General features: G+C 43.0%; 1 protein-coding gene across 1 annotated transcript in view; it reads right to left on the bottom strand.

The window, feature by feature from the left end:
* Window positions 1-25898, bottom strand: part of LOC148372974 (thrombospondin type-1 domain-containing protein 7A-like) — a 339221-nt gene that overhangs the window by 178362 nt on the left and 134961 nt on the right. Inside the window, exons 3-5 of the mRNA XM_088327730.1 lie at window positions 15849-16097; window positions 12739-12923; window positions 4426-4494 (exon numbers count right to left, since the gene is read on the bottom strand). Of these exons, the coding sequence (XP_088183856.1) occupies window positions 4426-4494; window positions 12739-12923; window positions 15849-16097 (503 nt within the window). The remainder of the gene's footprint in view (window positions 1-4425; window positions 4495-12738; window positions 12924-15848; window positions 16098-25898) is intronic.

The raw sequence follows: 25898 nt of genomic DNA, 5'->3' as shown, positions 1-25898 counted from the left end.
ATCTGACTGTATTGTAGCACCTTATAATCCGGTGCGCCTTATGTATGGAAAATATAGGACCAGAAACTATTTTTTGGGGGGTGCGCCCTATAACCCGGTGCGCCTTATGGTGCGGAAAATACGGTACTTTTACTTTATTTAATTTCCGTACTCTTCATTTTACCGCGTGAGCTTTCTTAAACCCACTTAATCCATTGTTTTAATACAAATACTCCGGTTTTTAAGTGCAATATTCAAGTTATTTGAGATATTTTATTTGCAGAAGAAGTACTTGTACTTCATTTAATTTTCGTACTGTTAATTGTTTTTACATTGTACCCTTTACTTAACTTAATTTCAATAATTTCAGTTGTCAGGTTACAAGTGAAATATCCCGGTTGTTAATAGTTTTTATTTCAGATGTGAATATTTTATATCAGAGGTCTCATCTCATCTCATTAGCTGCACCGCTTATCCTCAGTAGGGTCGCGGGGGTGCTGGAGCCCATCCCAGCAATCATCGGGCAGTGGGCAGGGGACACCCTGAACTGATTGCCAGCTAGTCGCAGGGCACACAGGGACAGACAACTTGCTCATTCACACCTAGGGACAATTTGGACCGGCCAATTCACCTGAGACGCATGTTTTTGGAATGTGGGAGGAAACCGGAGTGCCCGGAGGAAACCCACGCAAGCACGGGGAGAACATACAAACTCCGCACGATCTTAAACCTGCTTTGCGTGCACAGGAAGTCCGGTAGCTGGATTTGAACCCACACAGGAGGTTCCCAAGACCTTAGAACTGTGCCGCACATGCGCTAACCACCGCCCCGCCGTGCTGCCCACTATATCAGAGGTGAACACTTAAATTTATTTTCTATTTATCAGTCATTAAATTGTTTTTTTTTTTGCCAACTGGAGTGCAACGTTAATGTCATGATTACCGATGTGAATCTCCTGTGCCCGCTCCTTTGGCGCCAACTGCCTCGGACTCTGATTGGCTCCCTGTCACTATTTAAACACACGTCTATCTGTCACCTGTTGTCAGTCCGTCTGCGAACCTCAGTGTACTCTAGGCAAGCTTTTCGACCCTGAGTCGCACCTGTTTTTGCTCCCGTCTGTTCCCCGGCTTCGACCCGTTTTTTGATCCTGACCACGTTTACTGTCCTCTCCTGGCTTTCGACTCGTTTCCGATCCCGATCACGTTTTTGCTCTCCTGTCCCGGCTACTGACTCGTTTTTTCCGTTCACCGCCATCGCTCGCAACAGAAGTCCCACTTCCGCGTTCAGAGCGACCTGCTTCCCGCATCCAGAGATCACCGGATCGTGGGTTCAACCCTTTCCTTTCTTCCAATAAAACTGAGAGAAACGTAACGCAAGTGGGTCCTGTCTCCGCTCTGGTCTTGACAGTTAATCCTGTTGTAGCAATACATTGATAGTAAAGGTGATTCTAATTCTGGTTTTAAAAAACTCACATTCAAATAATTAAGAGATAAAAATAAATATAGTATGAAAGAAAAATGGAAATAACTAGCAAACAACTGCTTCATAAACGACTAGAATAGATGGCAATCGAGATTCGTTTGTGATATTAAAAAAAACAAAATTTGTGGAAAAACAAAAGGACAATTTGAAAATAGACTATTTTTCGTTATTCTTGTAAGTACAGAAGAATAGATCATTTAAATTGGCTATTAGAATTTAACGAAAATAAGAGGAAGATTCATTCAATTCCTATTTGAGTAGGACATATAAGGACAGTGAAAATTAAAAGAAGCACAAGAGTCAAATAAAAAAAAAGACTTGTCATGTGCGCCGATTGTGTGCGCACTTAAAATCAAAAGCTTTCAGTTGAATTTGATTAAAACAACTAAAACTCAATTATTTAAGTCTTATTTTATAATTATCTATGCCAGGGGTGTCAAACTCATTTAAGCTCGGGGGCCACACATTAGAACAAACATTCTCTCGGGGGCCGGTTCAGTAGATTAGAGAGAAAGAAAAAAGAGAGAGAGAGAAATAAGAGAAAGATAGGGTGAGAAAGGTAAAGAGGGTGGGACAAAAAAAACAGAAAGAGAGACAGAGAGAGAGAGAGAAAAAAAAGAGAGAGAGAGAGAGAGAGAGAGCGTGAGAAACAAGAGATAAAACAGAAATAATGAGAGAGGGGGAAAGAAAGAGAAAGAATGAAATCCAAAGAGAAATAGAATGAGAGAAAAAGAGGAGAGAAGAGAGAAGGAGAGAAAGAGAAAGGGGAAAGACAGAAGGGGAAAGCAATAGAGAGAGAAAGAGAGTAAAAGAAAAAAATGAAGAGAGAGCAAAAGAAGGGAAAAAGACAGAGAGAAAGAGACAAAAAGGAACAAAGAAAGAGAAAAAGACAGAGAGAGTGAAAGAGAGAGAGAGGTAGAGAGAATGAGGGAAAAATGGAGGAAGAGAGAGAGGGAAAGAGAGATTAGAGAGAGAGAGAAATACAAGTGCAGCGTTTGCGAGAGGCATCTGGCTTTTGCAACATCAAGTGGACCTATTTCAACCTACAGCTCTCTTTCTCTTGCGCTTCTCTGAGCATTGTCAAGCGGGCCGGATCAAATCCCCTAGCGGGCCTGATTCGGCCCGCGGGCCGCCTGTTTGACACCTGTGATCTATGCCCATCCTCACCATGTGTGTGTGAATATTCATTATTTGAAGGAAGAATCTTCCTAAGTAGGAGCTAATTTCCTGTTAGCATTTCAATGGAAGAAGACTCTTTAGCATTAGCGCTAAGCTAGCAATGCTTTTTAAAAAAACGGTTTGTATTTACAGAGACAGGTGAAGCAGTTTTAGCTTTTACATTTTAGATATGAGAATGTTGTTTTGCCTCAAACCACTCCGTCAAGAACCGGAACAGGAGGAGAACCCACATGCGTGACGTTTCTCACACAAGCTTTTATTTTACGGGGTCGATACCGTACAGGACGGGACGGAAAGGATTGATATCAAACACTGGAGATCAAAATAAAACAGGACAAACGGGACGGGAACGGAACTGGAGATCGATATTAAACAGGACAAAATAGACGGGAACAATACTGGACAGGAAACACAGGCAGGGAACCGGACAGAGTCAAAGCCCACGTCTTCCGGGTAAAGAGGTTCGTTGACAGACTGACAAAGGGTGAGTGAGACCACTGAGCTTAAATAGAAGGGAAGCCATTCTGTCAACGACCCGCAGCTGGTGCCATGCGGGCGGGGCCAATTGGGCGCCATGGCAACCGTGACAGTAGTGGCAGAAAGAGTATGCGGAGGATCGTCTATCGTGACACAGAGGATGAAAAAGTGATTGGATTTAGTCGTTTGGAGTGAAACCGAGAGTTGGTAAGCGTGCTATTTATGCTAGAGTTATCTGAGTAGCTCTTAATATGTTACATTGTTACTGACATTAGCAGGCATGTCAATCATTCGTTCGTATACTGTATACATATTAATCCTGTTGTTTTATTTTATATTGCCCTATACCAGGGGTGTCAAACTCATTTTAACTCGGGGGCCACACGATGGAACAAACATTCTGTCGGGGGCCAGACTAGTAGATTGAAGAGAAAGAAAAAGAGATAAAGAAATAAGAGAAAGAAGGAGGGAAAAGGAGAGAGCGCGGGACAAAGAAAGAAAAAGAGAAGGAGGGAGAGAGCATGAGAAACAAAGATAAAAAGTTGAGAGAGAGGGGGAAAAGAAAGGGAGAGGAGGAAAGAAATCCAAAGAGAAATAGAAAGACAGAAGGAGAGAAAAGAGAAAAAAAAGCATGAAGGGTAGGAAGAGAGAATGAGAAAAGAGACAAAGAGCAACAAAGGAAGAGAAAAAGAGAGACACAGAGAGTGAAAGAGACAGAATGAGAGAAAGAGGATGGAAAAGAGAGACAGAGAGAGAGAGAGAGAGACAGAGAGAGAGAGAGAGAGAGAGAGAGAGAGAGAGAGAGAAAGAGAGAGGGAGAGAGAGATTAATACAAGTGCAGTGTCTTTGTGAGAGGCACCTGGCTTTGGCAACATCAAGTTGACATATTTCAACCTGCAGCTTGTTGTTCTCTTGCGCTTCTCTGAGTGTTGTCTCGCTTCAATCCCTTAGCGGGCCTGATTTGGTCCGCAGGCTGCCCGTTTGACACCAGTGCCCTATACTCTGGTACAACTTATATACGGTTAGTCCTTCTTAATGATGCATTTTTTTCGCTGGCACGACTTATACTCCAGAGCGACTTATAGTCCGGAAAATATGGAAAATACCATTTTTCTCAGTAGGGTGCCAAACACTGTGGAGGATGCATGATGATGTAATAAAGAGGAAGTGGAAGATTAAAATTGCGCGGATCAGGTTTCAGAAATGATTGTGGAGAAGCAGAAGAAGAAGAAGAAGTTAAGACGACGAGCTTGGAGAGAAGAAGAGGAGGATGAGGTAGAAGAGAAATACTAAAAGCTGACAACCTACCTGTGATGTGGAAGGATACAGACAGAAGTGGGGGTGTGCTAGGCTTCTGCTGTCTTAGGTTCTGACCTGCTGCAACAACAGGGAGGACAGATAGCGCTAATTAACTACTTGCTAGGCTAGCTAAACAAGCTACTAGCTGCTACTGTTTCAATTTCACCACAATCTGATCTGAGGTCAAAAATGAGGGTTCAAAATTACTAATTAAGATGCGACTTAAGTCAAAGTTACAGTGCACGAAGGTAAAAATACATGGGTTCCCCCTACGTCGGGTCCTAAATGCGGTATTTTGAAGTCGAGTCGAAGTGGAACGAAGTTGAGTAAAGTTAATAGAGTTTGTCGCGAACCGGCTTCTTCGGCTCGGCTCACTAAGAGGAACCGGGTCTTTCGGGTCCTAAACGGCTCTTCAGGTTGTTTTTGCTTCTTTAATCCCAACATGACCAGATATTAAGTAAAATTAGGCACAAAATGACTTAAAGGAAGGGGGGGATAGAACAAAAAAGAAAAAAATACCAAAATGAAAGAGTAGTGAAAAGTGAAAAAAAAAGAAACAAAAGAAAGAGAAAAAAATAAGGAAACATTTAGAAAAAAGCCAGAAAAAAAAGAAAAGAAAGAAACAATTTTAAAGGAATTTAGAAAAAAAGTAGAAAAAAACACAGAAAAAAGAAGAAAAAGTTTGTGTCGCATTCAAATAATTTCCAATTATATCAAGTTACCAACATTGTACTTCCACTAAAAAATGTGATTACAACCGAATAAAAAAGCCCCCAAAATGTTAATATTATGCGATTAAATATATCAGGAAATAAAAAGAAATGGATATCTTGTGAAATAATTGTGAGAACGACGTTTGTAGGCCGTACAACCTTTGCAATAGTACATGAGTCAATTCATTCAAAAGAGAAAAATAATTTTGCATTGCCGGAAACTCAGCAAAATGTCAAGTTTTGGACATGTTTGATAATGAATTATCTTGCCACACTTGGGATTATGGTTGCTCACTGTCGTTTCAAGCGGTGCTCACCGACTTTGTGTGAACGCTCAGACCCGTAAGGAAAATTACAGGGAACATTGGTCGCAGTGTGTTTTGCATATGCTGGTGCATTAGCCCGTGAATCGGGATCTACAGATGCTGGACCACGCCGACTCGCTGAGAGATTAGAAGACCCCCTGGGTTCCCGAGAACATCCCCCCCAGTCCAGGGAGCGTCGCTGCTCCTCAGAGATAACCGGTCGAATCATCAAAGAGTGCGTATCTTGTTCACAAATGCCGCAGAAATGCTGCGCGATAACATGTGTCAGGGTAATGTTCCGGAGGGACCGACAACCGACGTTCAATTTACCGCTAAGCAATGTTCCCTCTAAGCTGCGTGTGTGCAAAATTGCGCACTACCCATAACTTTTCCGCGCACAAGAAAATCTATCCGGCTCACAAAAATCAGGGCTCGAAATTGTTAATTAAGAAGCGAATTAAGTCAAAGTTACAGAGCATGAAGGTAAAAATACATGGGTTGAGGAGAACGAAGTTGAGTAAAGTCAGTAGAGTTTTTCGAGAACCGGCTTCTTCGGCTCGGCTCACTAAAAAGAACCGGCTCTTTCGGGTCCCAAAGGGCTCTTCAAGTTGTTTTTACTTCTTTAATCCCTACACGACCAAATATTAAGTAAAATTGTGCACACAATGACTTGAAGGAAAGGGGGGGAATAGAACAAAAAAATAAAAAAATAAAAATAAATGAAAAAGTCGTGAAAAGCTGAGAAAAAAAGAAACAAAAGTAAGAGAAAAAAGAAGGAAAAGTTCAGAAAAAAAAGAAAAGAAAGAAACAAAGGAAAAAGTAAATAGAGAAAAAAAGTAACAGCTAGTAAAAATAAACACAATAAGATTTTTTTAAAGGAATTTAAAAAAAAGTAGAAAAAAAAAAACAGGGAAAATGAAGAAAAGCTTTGTGTTGTTTTCAAATAATTCCCAATTATACCAAGTCAATCTTGTTGCCTCCATCGTACTTCTGCTAAAAAATGTGAATAAATACTGTTCTGTATCGTGAAACCGACTACACAAGCCCCCAAAAATGTTAGTAGTATGCGACAAAAGATACCAGGAAAAAAAAGAAAAGGGAAACTCAGCAAAATGTAAGGTGATTTCAAGTTTTGGACATAATAATAATAATAATAATAATAATAATAATAATAATAATAATAATTTCCTTGTATTGTCATTCTGTGTAACAATGTACACAGAACGAAATGTCGATTGCACCTGACCCGTTGTAGTGAGCCGATGCAGCCGCAGCCAACAGAGGGCGCCGCCGACCACTTTTTAAGTCATGTTTGATAATGATTTAGTTGCCACACTTGGGATTGCTGTTGCTCACTGTTGTTTCAAGCGTTGCTCACCGACTTTGTGTGAACGCTCGGACCCATGGAAAATTACAGGGAACATTGCCGCTAACCTGAAATTTTAGGGGTTGTTGCTGTTTTGGTTAGCAAAATATTGTAGTGTTGTGTTTTAAGAGACTGGCAATAGATGGGGCCCAAATGTGGCCCGCCACATCAGTTTATGTCAGGGGTGTCAAACTCATTTTACCTCGGGGGCCACACGATAGAACAAACATTCTCTCAGGGGCCGGACAAGAAGATTAGAGAGGAAGAAAAAAGAGAGAAAGAAATAAGAGAAAGAGAGGGAGGGAAATGTACAGGGTGGGACAAAGAAAAAGAGAAAGACAGTGAGAAAGAGAGAGAGTGTGAGGAACAAAAGAGGTAAAACGAGAAATAGTGAGAGGGGGGATGAAAGAGAAAGAACGAAATCCAAAGAGAAATAGAGAGAAAGAGAGAAGGAGAGAAAAGGGAAGGAGAGAAAGAAAGAAGGGGAGAAAGGGAGAAGGAGAAAGCAAGAGAGAGAAAGAGAGAAAAGGAAAACATGAAAAGAGGGCAAAAGCAGGTAAAAAGACGCAGAAAGAGACAGAAAAAAAGAGAGAGAGAGAGCGTAAGAAACAAAAGCGATTCTCTTGCGCTTCTCTGAGCGTTGTCTCGCGGGCCGGATTCAATCCCTTGGCGGGCCTGATCCGGCCCGCTGGCCACCTGTTTGACATCCCTGGTTTATGTGGCCCAAGATAGATTCAAATGTCTAAAAATAAACAGGTCTAAATCAGTGCTATGACTAAAAACTACATTTCCCACAGTGCCCTTGGACTACGATATCTGAGAAGTGATGCTACGGCACCTCTACACGCCATATATCTGTATTGATCTGTTATTTCATCTCATCTCACCTCATTAGCCGTACCGCTTATCGTCATTAGGGTCGCGGGGGGGCTTGAGCCCATCCCAGCCATCTTTGGGCAGTGGGCAGGGGACACCCTGAACTGGTTGCCAGCCAATCGCAGGGCACACAGGGACAGACAACTCATTCGCTCATTCACACCTAGGGACAATTTAGACCGGCCAATTCACCTGAAATGCATGTTTTTGGAACGTGGGAGGAAACCGGAGTGCCCGGAGGAAACCCACGCAAGCACGGGGAGAACATACAAACTCCGCACAGAATGTCTGGAGCTGGATTTGAACCCACGACAGGTTCCCATGACATGAACTGTGCCGCACAAGCGCTAACCACTGCGCCGCCGTGCTGCCCTGATCTGTTATTTAGTTTTACAGTAATACCTCTACATACAACATTGATTTGTTCCCGTATTGTGCTTGTACATCAAATTGCTCGTATCATAAGTCAATTTTCCCCAATGCAAAATAACTCAAACCAAATTAATCCGTTCCCAGTCTCCCAAAAGCATTCAAATTAACCGAAAATAGCTCCCCAAGACACCTTACTGATCACTCAAAACACAGTCAAATAGTAATTGAACGTAAGGCTACAGTAATAAGATAAATAAGTTGATAATAAAATGGCTTTTAAGCACTAGTCACCAGTGGTAATGTCTGAATATTCTTATACTTTGGATTATCTCTAAGATAAGACCACTCATCATAAAGGGAGACTGTGTAGAGAGAGTCCACTCGTTCAAATTCCTGGGCGTGCACATCTCCGACGACCTCTCCTGGTCTGCAAACACCAGAGCGGTGGTAGGGAAGGCCCAGCAGCGACTGCACTTCCTGAGATTGCTCAGGAAAAATAACCTAAAACAGCAGCTGCAGGTGTCCTTTTACAAAGCCACAGTGGAGAGCATCCTAACATACTGCATCACGGTGTGGTATGCTGGGTGCACAGCAGCAGACAGGAAAAAGCTCCAGAGGATCATCAAAACAGCCCAGAGAATCGTCGGCTGCTCTCTGCCCAGTCTGGAGGACATTGCCTGCTCTCGCTACCTCAGCAGAGCAGAAAACATCATCGAGGACTTTTCTCACCCCGGCCACCATCTCTTCGACCTGCTGCCTTCCGGCAAGCGCTACAGGTCACACAAAGCAAAAACGAACAGACTCAGAGACAGTTTCTTCCCCACAGCCATTACCACCCTAAACAGACACCGCACAAAAAACTGAAAACTGTTGCAAAAAACTACCTCACACGTATGTAAATGGTACTCACGTACATGCTGTCTGCACTATGCTTGCACCAATGCATATGCTGACTATTTTTGCACTATGATGACTTTGCACCAAATGCAATATTGCACAACCGTTACGATACCAACGTTATCACGACAACCCTGTATGTAACATCCCACATGCCGACATTTCTTGTGTAAATACCATGTAAATTATAACTATAGCCTTATCCCCCTTGTCTTATAACATTATCTTCTCTGTTCCTTTATCTTCTTGCTCATACCTCACTATGAATGTGTAAAACTGGAGTGTCATGCCCAATTTCGTTGTCACAATATGTTAGCCCATTTGTAGCAATGACAATAAAGGTATATTCTATTCTATTCTATTCTAAGATGTCAGATAAAAATTTTGCTTAAAACACCTCTCATATCTCGAATTTCTCTTAGCTTGAGTAGCTCGTATGTAGAAGTATTGTCACATTCAATTTTTTTCACGATAGATATCATTTTTACAATGCAACTGTAATGTTGCATTTACGAGTCGAAAGACAGGAGAGGACAGTAAACGTGGTCAGGATCAAAAAACGGTTCAAAGCTGGGGAACAGACGGGAGGCAAAACAGGTGGGAGTCGGGGTCGAAAAGCTTGCCTAGAATACACTGAGGTTCGCAGACGGACTGACAACAGGTGACAGATAGACCTGGGTTGAATAAATCCAGTAACTTTGCATAAAGGACTAGTTATATTTATTCTACATACCAATTGTCATGATTACGGAGTGGATCACCAGTGCCCGCTCATTTGCAGGCTACCTGATTGGTTCCCTGTCCGCTTTTAAGCACATTCCTTTTACTCTCTGGTTGTCAGTCCGTCAGCAAACCTCTGTTGTAACAAGGCAAGCATTTTGACCCTGACTCCCGCCCAATGTTCCCTGTAATTTTCCTTACGGGTCTGAGCGTTCACACAAAGACGGTGAACAACGCTTGAAACGCTTTTCCTCCCTTTTCCTCCCTTTTTTTAAATTATTAAAAAAAAAAATCTCATTCTGTTTATTTTTTCCTAGCTGTTACTTTTTTCTTGCTTTTTGGTTCTCTATTACCTTTTTTCCCTTTATTTGCTTCTTTCTTTTTTTCTGAATGTTTCCTGCTCTTTTTTTTTCTTTTTCTCTCCTTTTGTTTCGTTTTTTTCTCAGCTTTTCACTACTTTTTCATTTTGGTATTTTTCTCTTTTTTGTTCTATTTCCCCCCTTCCTTTAAGTCATTTTGTGCACAATTTTACACAATATTTGGTCGTGTAGGGATTAAAGAAGCAAAAACAACCCGAAGAGCCGTTTGGGATCCGAAAGAGCCGGTTCTTTTTAGTGAGCCGAGCCGAAGAAGCCGGTTCTCAAAAAACTCTACTGACTTTACTCGACTTCGTTCTACTTCGACAATTGACTTCAAAATACCACATTTAAAACACAGCGTCAGGGGAACCGGTGTATTTTTACCTTCATGTAACTTTGACTTAATCCGCTTCTTAATTAGCAATTTCAGATTTAGCGGAAAAGATCTGGGTAGTGCGCAATTGCGCACACCCGCAGCTTAGAGGGAACATTGCTCCTGCCTGTCCTGTTTTTGCACCGGTTTTTCTCCCCGTCCGTTCCTGATCTCCCCGTTTCTCTCCGTATCTCTCCGGCTTTCACCCGTTTTTGATCCCCACCACATTTGCTCTCCCGTACCGGCGCACGACCCGTTTTTTAACCCGACAACGTTTTTTGCTCTCCTGTCCCGCCTATGAACCTGTTTTTCCGTCCTTGAAACCGCCATCTCCCGCTACGGAAGATCCACTTCCGTACTCAGATCACGATCTGATTGCGTAAGCGGCTTGCTTCCTGTGTCCAGCGAGCACCGGATCGTGGGCGCTGCCCTTCCTCTTTCTATCCATAAACTCGTGGTTAACGCTACGCATTTGGGTCTTGATTCCGTTCTGGTCGTGACACCAATTATAGTTAGTTACACTTAGTTAGTCACATCAGGTCCTTTGAGGGCAGCCATCATGCAGACGTGGCCCTCGGTAAAAATCAGTTCGATGTTGGCGCAGAATATCAAATATTGTCACGGTTGCCATGGCACCCAATTGGTCCCAGCCGTGTGGTGCCAGGTTTGGTCACGGTTGCCACGGCGCCCAATTTGGCCCCGCCCATGGACACCGGCTGAAACGTTTGACAGATTGGTCACTGGGAGTACTTAAACGCGGTCCTTTGAGCCGTTAGTTGTCAGAGCGTCTGTGAAACTTCTGGGAGACTCCTGTTAAACTATGAAATGCCCAGTGTCTTACCCAAGGACACTTCGACATGTAACACGGACGAGCCGGGATTCGAACTGGGATCCCTTGATCCCAAGACGAGCGCTCTACCTCCTGAGCTACTGCCGCTCCAAATCACAATAACTGCTTGAAAAGACGGATATTGACATTGGCTCAGGGCAGCACGGCAGCACAGTGGTTAGCGTGTGAGCGGCACAGTTCTGAGGTCATGAGATCGAACCTCCTGTGTGGAGTTTGTATGTTCTCCCCGTGCTTGCGTGGGTTTCCTCCGGGGACTCCGGTTTCCTCCCACATTCCACAAACATGCATTTCAGGTGAATTGGTCGGTCCAAATTGTCCCTAGGTGTGAATGAGCGAGGGAGTTGTCTGTCCCCGCGCGATTGGCTGGCAACCGGTTCAGGGTGTCCCCTGCCCACTGCCCGAAGATGGCTGGGATGGGCTACAGCCCCCCCGCGACCCTAATGAGGATAAGCGGTACGGCTAATTTGATGAGATGAGACACACTTTTTCTTCTTTTTTCCCGTGTTTTTTTCTATTTTTTTTTAAATTCCTTTAAAAAAAATCTAATTGTGTTATTTTTTTCTTTTTGTTCTCTATTTACTTTTTTTCTACATTTCTTTTCTTTTTTTCTGGCTTTTTTCTAAATTTTTCCTTCTTTTTTTCTCTTCCCTTTGTTTCTTTTTTTCTCAGCTTTTCACTACTTTTTCCTTTTTTATATTTTTTTCTTTTTTGTTCTATTCCCCCCTTCCTTTGAGTCATTTTGTGCATAATTTTACATAATAAATAATACATTTGGTCATGTTGGGATTAAGGAAGCAAAAACAACCCGAAGAGCCGTTTAGGACCCGAAAGAGCCGGTCCAAATTGTTCCTAGGTGTGAATGCACGAGCAAATTTTCTGTCACTGTGTGCCCTGGGATTGGCTGGCAACCAGTTCAGGGTGTCCCCTGCCCACTGGCAGAAGATGGCTGGGATGGGCTCCAGCATCCCCGCGACCCTACTGAGGATAAGCGGTGCAGATAATGGATGGAAGGATAGATGGACATTGGCTCAGTGGTTGCGGCAACTGTGTGTCCAGAGTTATGCCAAACCTCGATAAGGCAGAATGAACCGCTACAGTGCCCTCTCATCTGAGTCATTCCAGTCCAGTCGCTGGAGTTCCCTTTAATTCTCGAGGAACGCTGAAAAGCGAATGCAATTTGGCCCGTAACCACGACTTAAACGACTTAAAAAGACAACTTCTCACTTCTGTGTTGCAATCTGGCACTATTGCTGTCGATAGAAATCAAGGACTTACTCCACATTTTACATGATGTAGCCTTCATTCATGTTTTATTTCGTTGCAGTAGTAAATATGTGCTCGCCATTGTAGTCTGACTCTCAGCCTGTCACAGACACCATCTTGAATGGTCACATGATCCAAAAACGGATTCAGGTGTATGGGGGGACTAATAGCTTCAATGCTAAATTTCCAAACTAATGGCGTTAAGTGCTAAAGGCTTTTAGAACTCACCTTGATCTTTCTCCTGTAAGTCACTGACATACTTGATCAGTTCGGCGTTGGCTTGGACGCAGTAAACCTCCCGGGTCTGTAGACCGCCTCCGCAGAGTCCAGTTAGGTTGGCACGCCGGCGGTCCTGCTGGCCTAGGAGCAAATCCACCCGGCATTCGGACCATTCTGTGGTCCTCCAGGCGTAGCTGGTAGGGGGGCGGGACATGACAAGTCAGATGCTTTTTGGGTAATATACTGATTAGAGGGATAACCCCCAACCTGTCTTTTTTCATTTTCTCCTTTTATACTTCCTTTTTTTCTTAACTCTTTAGTATATATATACCACAGCCATATCCCCCTGGTGGGAGGTGGCTAGAGTCATTTCTGACTCTTTTTGGGAGATTGATTAAGAGGAGGGAATTCCCAGCCCCCTCGCTCAACCCAACTGAGGTGTTGGGAGTCAATAGGTGACCAAACCCCCCAATTCCGACCCCTAAAACTGAACGCCAAGCAGGGAGGCAACGGGTACCAATGTTTAAGTCTTAGGTATGACTCGGCCGAGGCTTGAACCACAACCTCCCAGTCTCGAGGCGGGCGCCATACCCCCAAGGCCACCGAGCTGGTGAAACTTCTTTAACTTCTTTATACAACAAAATAATTTGTAATATAATGCATCAAAGCAAGTGAGCCGTTTGAGAGCAGGCTCTTTTAATGAGTTGAAAAAGCCGGTTCTCTAGAAAGAGACGGACTTCCTTTCACTACACAACTACCACATGGAATCCGATGTTGAATGATGCATGATGGGAAATGCCCAGCCGGCAGACGCATACGCACAGTAGCATCAAACCGCTCGCTTCGTTAGCAACGGAAAAAACAATACCGAGATAGAGGCTACCGCGGCGAACTCGTTTGACTTGATCGATTTGCCGTTTGTTGATAGTCAATGTTTTCCGGGTGGTACCCATTATTGACAAATTTGCATTTTTCCGTACAGATTTTCTTGTACGTCGTACACGTCTTAAAATGCATAATACATGTACTTTGTAAGCAGGGTTGGGTAGGATTACTTCAACTGGATTACTCCAATACCAAATATGCAAATAAAAGACAAAATAAACTAAATATGAATAAAATGACTCCATTTTGTGGAGGCTTGAGAGGAACGGAATACATGGAACGGCAAAAAGGATGTTGGGAAGCTGTTTGGATTTATTTTCATTTTGTTTCTGTCGCATTTGATGTTCGTTTTGCCGGAGATCGAAGAGATCAAAGCCAGGAGAGAAAGCTTACCACATGTTGTGAGTCATCATTTTATTCATATTTAGTTTCTTTTGTCTTTTATTAGCATATTTGGTATCGGAGTAATCCAAAAGTCATTGAAAGTAATCCAGTTAAAGTAACTCTACCCAACCCTGATTTTATTAGTTTTGCCGGAGATCAAAGAGATCAAAGCCAGGAGAGAAAGCTTACCACATGTTGTGAGTCATCATTTTATTCATATTTAGTTTATTTTGTCTTTTATTAGCATATTTGGAGTTGGAGTAATCCAAAAGTCATTGAAAGTAATCCAGTTAAAGTAACTCTACCCAACCCTGATTTTATTAGTTTTGCCGGAGATCAGAGAGATCAAAGCCAAAAGAGAAAGCTTACCACATGTTGTGAGTCATCATTTTATTCATATTTAGTTTCTTTTGTCTTTTATTAGCATATTTGGTATCGGAGTAATCCAAAAGTCATTGAAAGTAATCCAGTTAAAGTAACTCTACCCAACCCTGATTTTATTAGTTTTGCCGGAGATCAAAGAGATCAAAGCCAGGAGAGAAAGCTTACCACATGTTGTGAGTCATCATTTTATTCATATTTAGTTTATTTTGTCTTTTATTAGCATATTTGGAGTTGGAGTAATCCAAAAGTCATTGAAAGTAATCCAGTTAAAGTAACTCTACCCAACCCTGATTTTATTAGTTTTGCCGGAGATCAGAGAGATCAAAGCCAAAAGAGAAAGCTTACCACATGTTGTGAGTCATCATTTTATTCATATTTAGTTTCTTTTGTCTTTTATTAGCATATTTGGTATCGGAGTAATCCAAAAGTCATTGAAAGTAATCCAGTTAAAGTAACTCTACCCAACCCTGATTTTATTAGTTTTGCCGGAGATCAAAGAGATCAAAGCCAGGAGAGAAAGCTTACCACATGTTGTGAGTCATCATTTTATTCATATTTAGTTTATTTTGTCTTTTATTAGCATATTTGGAGTTGGAGTAATCCAAAAGTCATTGAAAGTAATCCAGTTAAAGTAACTCTACCCAACCCTGATTTTATTAGTTTTGCCGGAGATCAAATAGATCAAAGCCAAGAGAGAAAGCTTACCACGTGTTGTGAGTCATCATTTTATTCATATTTAGTTTCTTTTGTCTTTTATTAGCATATTTGGTATCGGAGTAATCCAAAAGTCATTGAAAGTAATCCAGTTAAAGTAACTCTACCCAACCCTGATTTTATTAGTTTTGCCGGAGATCAAAGAGATCAAAGCCAGGAGAGAAAGCTTACCACATGTTGTGAGTCATCATTTTATTCATATTTAGTTTATTTTGTTTTTTATTAGCATATTTGGTATCGGAGTAATCCAAAAGTCATTGAAAGTAATCCAGTTAAAGTAACTCTACCCAACCCTGATTTTATTAGTTTTGCCGGAGATCAAATAGATCAAAGCCAAGAGAGAAAGCTTACCACGTGTTGTGAGTCATCATTTTATTCATATTTAGTTTCTTTTGTCTTTTATTAGCATATTTGATATCGGAGTAATCCAAAAGTCATTGAAAGTAATCCAGTTAAAGTAACTCTACCCAACCCTGATTTTATTAGTTTTGCCGGAGATCAAAGAGATCAAAGCCAGGAGAGAAAGCTTACCACATGTTGTGAGTCATCATTTTATTCATATTTAGTTTCTTTTGTCTTTTATTTGCATATTTGGTATTGGAGTAATCCAAAAGTAATTGAAAGTAATCAAGTTAAAGTAACCCTACAGGTATGGTCATTTGAAGTTACCATTCTGAATCATCAGAATCTAACATAACTCCAACTCTGAGCCAGGTTTTGATTCGCTAGGATCTGATCCGAGTTTGACTCACATGGCGCAGGGCGTGGCGGTATCGGCCTGCGGCTCGCAGGACTCGCGCTCGGTTAGCGGCGGGCACTCGGCCCCTTCGCCCGTGGGGAACTGCAGGACTCGTCGGTTCCGTTCCCGACGGCCACCCGATGAGTCAGAATCGGTGCAGTTCTCGGAGCAGGGCGACCATTCGCTCCACTCGCTGAGCTGGCAGTCTCGGGGCAGCAAGCACGACTGGATGACCAGAGGTGCCTCTCTTGGTGTGCACAAGCTGAAAGACAATTATATTATCGGTGTTTTTATGGCAGTATATTTTCCGACATGATTAATCCGAGATGTTCTGCCATACTTAGAATATTGTGCAGAAGTCTGGGGCAATACCGTAAATTCCAGACTATAGAGCGCACCTGATTATAAGCCGCACCCACTACATTTCGGGAGGAAAACCGATTTTGTACACATTGAGAAAATGCACCACAAACACAAAATTATTTTTTGGTTTGAACAATTTTATTGACAAACACAAAATTTACCCATGACCGATACAGTCCAAAAATCACAGCCGGCAAAATGAACGGAAAATGATACCGGTGCTTAAGGTTTGATGCGGGCAGCACGGCGGCGCAGTGGTTAGCGCGTGTGCGGCACAGTTCTAAGGTCTCGGGAACCTCCTGTGTGGGTTCAAATCCAGCTACGAGACTTACTGTGCGGAGTTTGTATGTTCCCCCCGTGCTTGCGTGGGTTTCCTCCGGGCACTCCGGTTTCGTCCCACATTCCAAAGACATGCATTTCAGGTGGATTGGCCGGTCCAAATTGTCCCTAGGTGTGAATGAGCGAGCGAGTTGTCTGTCCCTGTGTGCCCTGCGATTGGCTGCCAACCAGTTCAGGGTGTCCCCTGCCCACTGCCTGATGATTGCTGGGATGGGTTCCAGCACCCCCGCGACCCTACTGAGGATAAGCGGAGCAGCTAATGAGATGAGATGAGGTTTGATGCAGACCTGCAGAGTCCGGGTGCCCGTTGAAAGTAATCCAAGGAGTAAAGTGTATATTTCCAATGGTAAGAGTGGGAAAAATGTATGTCCACTATTGTCGGCCGCGTCAGCAAACAAGTCTCACCTTTACTCCACTTCCCGTCAGCCCCCGTTGTTTTCGCCCCTTCTTTTTGATTCGCCCGTGGAAAACATATCAGAATAAGTCTTTAAAATAAATACTTTACTAAAATGTACAGTTGCAAATACATATTATACATGGTTACACATATTTACAAAGAAAGACGGTACACCGAGAGAGTTTTCAAAGCTTTAATAATAATAGTATAACTTTCATCCCAAACCTTGCCTGTGAAGGGTAGCAAAACGCTACCAGGAACACGCTCGCATCACAGTAAACGGCTGTTAAAAAAACATACCGTACTTGTAAAAATCACGGTAAACCGTCCTCATCTTCCTCCTTAAAACTGACGTCATCAGAGTCGTTTTCCCCAGTATGGGAAAGTGACTATGTCATATAGATGTCGTCCCACGCTCCCTTATCCAAAAACACGCTCGCAAAGTTTACGTGCAGTAGCTCTGTTTCCTTGAGTTGGACTGCTCAATTGCATTTAGCTTGAAAGCTGCGGCATGCACCTTTCTTTTTGCAATTTGCATGATGAGGATATGTCAACGCTAATTTAATCTGTGCACAAGCTAAGAAGTTGCAGTCTTCCTCGGCGCATATATTCCACCGGTCTAAATCTTACATTTTGTACTCGAGCGCCGCTGAATAAGCCGCAGGGTTGAACGTTTGGGGAAAAAAGTAGCGGCTTATAGTCCGGAATTTACGGTATATTCTCACAAAATTCTATGGAAAACATTATTATTATGTGAAAAAATTGAATCTACATCATTAAATCCTGAAGAGACACGAAAGGGACGGAACACTGGTCATCATTGCACAGCGTAGTTAAAAATGGCTATTTGACATAATTATATTGTGACAAGTATCACTTAATCATTGCTCCCGGGCTACCCAATCCCCTCTCTCGGCTTAGCATTACATTAACTCTCGCATATTTCATCTTGGCGAGTTAATGAAGCACGCAGGGAATGTCTCAGCTCACTGTGTTTAATGAAAGCTAACCAAAAACTTCTGTCGGGCTTGGGGTGATGCCTCAAGAAGGAAGCTTTTAAAATTAATTCATAAAATAATAGCCTATTTTTTAATGTATCGTTGTATCTTTGTAACACTAATTCTGCTAAAACTGAGCAAATTTAGGAATCTATCCCTCTCCAGTTTTTCATCCGAAAACCTCCCTCATCACATTCTACAGGGGCACCATAGAGAATATCCTGACCAGCTGTATCTCTGTGTGGTGTGGAGGCTGCAGCGCTACCGACTGGGGTAGTGTGAGGAGGGTAACGAGGACAGCAGAGAAAATAATCGGGACTACACTTCCCTCCATTCAGGACATTGGCCAGAAGCGCTGCCTATCCCATGCTAAGAACATTATCGGGGACCCCTCTCACCCCCATCATGGACTGTTCACTCTGCTAGCCTCTGGGAAGAGGTACTGCAGTGTGCGGTGCAGGACCACCAGGTTCCGCAGTAGTCTAGTCCCCCTGGCCATTAGACTGTTAAATGGTCAATCTAACATATAGTTAACCTAAATCTTAACGGCTGCTAATCTGACTTTTTGCACTACTGGCAGTTCTTTATAGCTTGCCACTCCTTGCACATTTGCTCTCTACACTATTGTAATTACAGCGTTACTGTTACAGTGTTAATGTTACTGTTTACCTGACTTGTTAACCTGAATGCCCATTTTGCACATCTGGTTAGCTACTCCTCTTGCACTATCGGCACTACGGTATGGTAAAATACTATACGTAGCCATAATACAATACAACTTTTACTTATATCTGTACATTCGAGGAAACTGTGCGGGTCAGATGTATCGACATTTCGTTCTGTATACACGTGTACTAGAATGACAATAAAGTAGATCTGAATCTGAATGATTACCGATGTGAATCACCTGTACCCGCCAACATCTGCGGGCTCTGATTGGCTCCCTGTCCATATTTAAACCCAGTACCATCACTCCCCTGTTGTCAGTCCGTCTGCGAACCTCTGTTGATACAAGGCAAGCCTTTTTTGACCCTGACTCCCTCCTGTCCCATTTTTGCTCCAGTTTGTCTCCGGCAATGACCTGTTTTGATCCCGACCACGTCTGCTCTCCCGTCCCGGCTTACGACCCGTTTATGACCCCGACTACGTCTACTCTCTCGTCCCGGCTTACGACCCGTTTATGACCCCGACCACGTTCTTGCTCTTTTGGCCTGTCTATCGACCTGTTTTTTCATCCCTGACACCGCCATGACTTGAGACGGAAGATACACTTCTGTATTCGGATCACCATCCGAGTGAAAGAGCGACTTGATTCCCGCATCCAGCAAACACCGGATCTCTATGTGACTTGTGAGAAACGTTACTCGATTGGATTTACCCGATGTGAATCACCTGTGCCCGCTCATTTGGCGCCAACCGCTGCAGGCTCTGATTGGCTCCCTGTCCCCATTTAGACCCATTCCTGTCGCTCCCCTGTTGTAAGTCCGTCTGTGAACCTTAGTTTACTCGAGGCAAGCTATTTCGACCCTGACTCCCAACTGTCCCGTTTTTGCTCCCGTTTGTCTCCGGCTATGACCTGTTTTGATCCCGACCGCGTCTGCTCTCCCGTCCCGGCTTACGAACCATTTTTGATCCCGACTACGTCTACTTTCCCGTCCCGGCTTACGACCCGTTTATGACCCCGACGTCGTTCTTGCTCTTTTGTCCCGTCTATCGACCTGTTTTTTTCATCCCTGACACCGCCATCGCTCGCTATGGAAGATCCACTTCCGCATCCGGATTTTAATCCGAGTGCGAGAGCGACTTGCCTCCCGCGTCCAGCGAACACCGGATCTCTATCTCTATAAACTTGTGAGAAACGTTACTCGATTGGATCTACCCGATGTGAATCACCTGTGCCCGCTCATTTGGCGCCAACCGCTGCGGGCTCTGATTGGCTCCCTGTCCCTATTTAAACCCAGTACCGTCACTCCCCTGTTGTCAGTCCGTCTGCGAACCTCTTGATACAAGGCAAGCCTTTTTTGACCCTGACTCCCGCCAGTCCCGTTTTGGCTCCCGTTTGTCTCCGGCTATGACCTGTTTTGATCCCGACCACGTCTACTCTGCCGTCCTGGCTTGCGACTCGTTTCTGACCGGGTCTAGCCCTTTGTTCTGGTCGTGAAAATATATACATATATATACATATATACATATAATATATATATATATATATATATATATATATACTGTGCTAAAAACACAAGTAAAAACACAAGAAGACTATGGAGACTCAAAGTGACCAAAAACGCACCATATTCTTCATTTTCTTGCCTAATCATTTCGAGGGTTTTAGACACTTAGACACAAATATTTTTTAGTTCTTTGTTTCTGTGCTGTGAAATAAAAAAAGAGGGATGTCACGGTTGCCATGGCGCCCAATTGGCCCCGCCCATGTAGCACCAGCTGCGGCTCATTGACAGATTGGCTTTCGGTCTATTTAAGCTCAGTGCTCTCATTTTTCCTTTGTCAGTCCGTCAACGAACTTCTGCTCCACAAGACGTGGGTTTCGACTCGGTCCTGTTCCTGTTTCCAGTCCGGGATGTTGTTGTTTATTTTCGGTTTCCAGTTTTGTTTCCGTCTATTTTGTCCTGTTTATCATTTTCTCCAGTTTTCGTTCCTGTCTAGTTTGTCCTGTTTATTTTCGATATCCTGTTTCATTATCTATCCTGTCCGTCCCGTCCTGTCCGTTTTTCGACCCCATCTGTCTGACATCAACTCGGACAATCGGTATTGGTCTTGGTCTCTGGCTTCCTGTCCTTCCACGCCAAACCGGCTTCCTAACGTGCATGACTCCCCATTTCCCGTAAAATGCGATTGGGTCCTGTATCTGTTCTGGTTCTGACAGAAATAGTGTAATAAATGAGACTGCATTTTCCTATGTCATCTGTACCACTATTGGTCCAGTGGTTCGAATTCAGTGCTCTCACTACTGCGAACCGTGTTCGATTCCTGTTGCATCCAACTGCAAAGTTCGAGCTGAAAAAAGGTAAGACCAGATCATTATTTTATCTTTTATTATTTACCTGGCTCAGGAGGTGTAAAGCGCTCGTCTTGGGATCAAGAGGTCGCAGGTTTGATTCCCGGCTCCTCCTGTCATGATGATTTATCATTTCACGCCAAACTGCTGCCTAACATGCATGACTCCCCATTTCCCGTAAAATAAAAGGCTTGTGTGAGTAACGTCACGCGTTTGGGTCCTGATCCAGTTTCGGTTCTTGACAAGGGATGATAAGTTAACATTTTTTTTCCTTTTTTACTATTAGATACCCGTTAAAAACTTATTTTGTCTATTACTACTTAGTCAAGGGGGGCGTGGGTGCGTTTGATTTTGGGGGTACTTTATTTTTAACCTTCCCAGAATAAAGTGCAATTGCACCTCCACCACACAAGGGCGCAGCGACGTTCGATCGGCAGTGTTTTGATCACCTTCAGTCTTCGTTCACCGCATTAAGCACGGAGAATAAGCATTGAGGATGAAGTGTAGGCACAAAGTGTTCCAGAAAAATATTAAACACGGATGCCGAAGATAAGACGAGGAAGTTTGATGAAGAGTACGTAGCACTTCACTGTGACCGCGGAGGGAGACCAGCAAAGACCAGTGTGTTGGCTCTACCACAATTGTTGGCAGAGGCCAGCATGAAGCCAAATAAATGAAAGTGTCACTTAAAGGCATTACGACCCATTCATTTTGTTTTTTTTTAGCAAATATGTGGAAAAAGGTGAAGATTTGGCATATTATGTGATCACTTACAAAAAAATCGTTTTGGGGAAGGTGACATGAGAGGATGTCTTCTTCCAAGGGGGGACGTGACATCAAATAATTGAGAAGCAATTACAGAATACGTAGTCTAATAGTCTGTGGTCTGTGCAGTCCTTTGAGACTTCTAGTGATTCAGGGTCACAAATAAAAAAGACTTTTCTTTCTTTCTCTTTCTTTCTTTTTTTAGTCTCTTCCTATATATGTCATTGCCTCTCTCTCTCTCTCTCTCTCTCTCTCTCTCTCTCTCTCTCTCTCTCTCTCTCTCTCTCTCTCTCTCTCTCTCTCTCTCTCTCTCTCTCTCTCTCTCTCTCTCTCTCTCTCTCTCTCTCTCTCTCTCTCTCTCTCTCTCTCTCTCTCTCTCTTCCCTTGTTTTCTATCTCTTTCCCTTGTTCTCTTTCTCTCACACTCTCTCTTTCTATCTAAACAATGTCTTGTTGTCTCTCTCTTTCCCTGTATCTCCATCTTTCTCTCCCTTGTTTTCTCTCTCACTCTCACCCTCTCCCTTGTTCTCAATCTCTTGTTCTCTATCTCTCTCCCTTGCTATCTATCTTCCCCCTCTATTTAAATATCTCTCTCTCTCGCTCTCTCTTACTCTATCCCCTCTTTTTGATAATTTCTCTCTCTTGTTTTTTCTCTCTCTCTTTCCCCTCTATTTCAGTATCTATATCTCGCTCTTTCTCTCTGTCTCCCTTGTTCTCTCTTTCTCTTTCCCTGTTTTTCAATATCTCTCTCGTTTTCACTCTCTCTCTACCCCCTGTTTCGAGCGCTCTCTCTTTCTCTCTCTCTCTACCCTCTATTTCAATTTCTTTCTAATTCTGTCTCTCTCTACCCTCTATTTCAACGTCTCTCTAAATCTCTCTCTTACCTCTATTTCAATTCCTCTCTCTCTCGCTCTCTCACACCTCTATTTTAATATTTTTAAATCTCTCTCTCTCTATCCTCTATTTCAATCGATTGCAATCTCTCCCTCTCTCTCTCTCCCCTCTGATTCAATCTCTCTCTCTCTCTCTCTCCTCTCTATTTCAATCTATTTAAATCTCTGTCTCTTTCCCCTTTATTTTAATCTCTCTCCCCTCTAATTCAATCTATTTAAATCTCTCTCTATCTCCTTTATTTCAATCTATTTTAATATCTCTCTCCTCCCTCTATTTCAATCTCTCTCCCTCCCCTCTATTTCAATCTATTTCAATGTATTTCAATCTCTCTCTCTCTCCCCTCTATTTCAATCTATTTCAATCTCTCTCTCTCTCTCTCCTCTATTTCAATCTCTCTTTCTCTCCTCTATTTCAATCTCTCTCTCCCCTCTATTTCAATCTATTTCAATGTATTTCAATCTCTCTCTCTCTCTCCCCTCTATTTCAATCTATTTCAATCTCTCTCTCTCCTCTATTTCAATCTCTCTCCCCCCTCTATTTCAACCCATTTCAATCTTCTCTCTCACTCCCCTCTATTTTAATCTCTCTCTCTCCCCTCTATTTCAATCTCTCTCTCTCCCCTCTATTTCAATCTATTTCAATCTCTCTCTCTCCCCTCTATTTCTATCTATTTCAATCCATTTCAATCTATCCTTCTCTCCTCTATTTTAATCTCTCTCTCCCCTCTATTTCAATCCATTTCAATCCCTCTCTCTCTCCCCTCTATTTAAATCAATTTCAATCCCTCTCTCTCTCCCCTCTATTTAAATCAATTTCAATCTCTCTCTCTCTCTCTCCCCTTTAATTCAATCCCTCTCTCTTTATGTCCCTCTCTGTCCCTCTCTGTCCCTCTCCGTGTCCCTCTCCGTGTCCCTCTCCGTGTCCCTCTCTGTCCCTCTCTGTCCCTCTCTGTCCCTCTCTGTCCCTCTCTGTCCCTCTCTGTCTCTCTCTGTCTCTCTCTGTCTCTCTCTGTCTCTCTCTTTCACATCCTGTCTGGAAAATACTGAGAAGAAGGGAGAGGATGAGAACAAGAGGGAAAAAAGAGCGATATTCAAACCAGGTTACATATTTACTTTTTCCAAATGTAGCTGAAAATATTCCTATTCCCACAAAAATATGTTAAATAGCTGATGTTGTATTTTCCTAGGTATTTTGTTGTTGTTTTTTGGGTTCTGTACAGGCAATTGACACTTTTTGTGATAACGGGCTACACAAATAAATATGACTTGACTTGACACAAAAATGTGCACGTACACACCCACAAACATAGGTGGTGTGTGTTTTTTTTTTTTAAACCTAGTAAGTTTTGCCCGAGGTGAGACACCCAAATAAGAGCTTTTCTAAACGAAGCAGCGGCAGAATTAGCACTATTAGCTCGTCAACTGCGTGGCCCCTCGGGGGGGTAAAAAGTCTGAGCCGAGAAGTCCTCGGCTTTAGTTGGGAAACATTTCTAATGACTCGACGTGCACCCTGGCGAGGAACCAAATTAGGAGGGGGGGGGGGGGGAAGGGGGGTGGGGGCCCTTTGTAAACTCAGCTCAGACTCTTAAAAAGATGTCGAGAGTTCCACGCGAAAAGAGCCACAGTCGATGCTAATGAGGCTTGCTCGTCGCCATGTGGCGGATGCTGACAAATGCTGGGAGACGCGGTCTTGAAAAACGAAAGCGATATACGGTGGTAACTCTACGTACAAGCCTCCGGGATCATGCTTGAAGTACTCGTAGAATGAGCGAATTTTTCCGATTCGGTGCTTTGCAAAATGATTAGCCCCCAATAATTTTGTTGCCATATTTCAGGCTTCAATCTTATAAATAACAATGTAAATGGTAAATGGTCTGCATTTATATAGCGCTTTTCAAGTCAATGAAGACTTCCCAAAGCGCTTTACAATGTGCTTCACACTTACCCATTCACACACACACTCACACACCAATAGCGGCCATGCAGCCATGCAAGGCGCCGACCTGCTTATTGGGGGCATTAGGGATTCAGTGTCCTGCCCAAAGACACTATCTTCCATAGCGAGCGATAGCGGTGTCAGGGACGGAAAACAGGTCGGCAGCCGGGTCGGGGTCGGAAACGAGTCGTAAGCCAGGACGGGAGACCAGACGTGGTCGGGATCAAAAATGGTTCGTAAGCCGGGACGGGAGAGCAGACGTGGCCAGGGATAAATAACACGGAGGAGCCGGGAATCGAACCTGCAATCTCTTGATCCCAAGACGAGCGCTCTACTCTTCAAAATCCACACCACAAATTCATTCAACATGTTGGACTCCAGCATCCCCGCGACCCTACTGAGGATAAGTGGTTCAGATAATGGATGGATGGATGGATGTTATATTGTGCTAACAAATACAAAATGGAAAAGTAAGCATTGCAAAATGATTAGCCCCTTTTGGGTTAATTCTTTGTACAAGCTTACGTGTCTGCAATCACAGCCACAAGTCTTTTGAGGTAATTCTCGTTCCTACAAAAAATATTGTTGCTAACACTACAGCTCAAGCTACTTGAGGTTTGATGGTGATCTTTGGTGCACAGCATATTTTCAGATCTTTCCACAACAGGAGATCATTTCTTCCTCATGCCATGAGGCTGTTTAACTCCACCCGGGGGAGTAAAAGCCCACAATAAACCACACCCCCACATTGCATGTTACCGTATTTTTATTACAGTGTGTATTTTATGTAGCATTATCTAAATACTCTATATCAACACGTTACATTGGGTATTTATGTATTATATTCCTTTTCCTTTATTATTGTTTTATTTTCAACACAAGGATACTGCTGGAAGTGTGAATTTCCCTACGGGGATGAATAAAGTATCTATCTATCTATCTATCTATCTATCTGAATGCTCTACAGAAGGGGTTATGTTGTTACTTTGTCATTACCAGGTTGATCATTGGAAGTAGAGTTAAATAAACTCAGTTAAGCATGACAAAAAAAAATACATCTTTCCCAGAAAATCACAATGACTCGCTCCGTATCGATAATATTTGAGTCAAACCCCCCACCCATAGTGCAGAGGAAAAGGTGAGTGGGGGGTGTCAATTTATACGGTTGTTCTGGACATTATAAGTTTTTTGATCATGTCAAATTGTGTAAAACGTATAATAATTGTATACGAGCAAAGAGTTCTAGAAAAAAGACGAATATCAATTTGCCCATTTCGGCCATAATACAAATCGGTAGCGGATGAAAACCTAGTGAAACAGGCCGGCACACAAACTGGGAAGCATGGCGACTTCTAGT

The sequence above is a fragment of the Urocampus carinirostris genome, chromosome 2 (assembly GCF_059441175.1).
Source record: "Urocampus carinirostris isolate Australia breed hairy pipefish chromosome 2, RoL_Ucar_1.0, whole genome shotgun sequence".
NCBI lineage: Eukaryota > Metazoa > Chordata > Actinopteri > Syngnathiformes > Syngnathidae > Urocampus > Urocampus carinirostris.
This window is presented reverse-complemented; position numbering and strand designations above follow the sequence as displayed.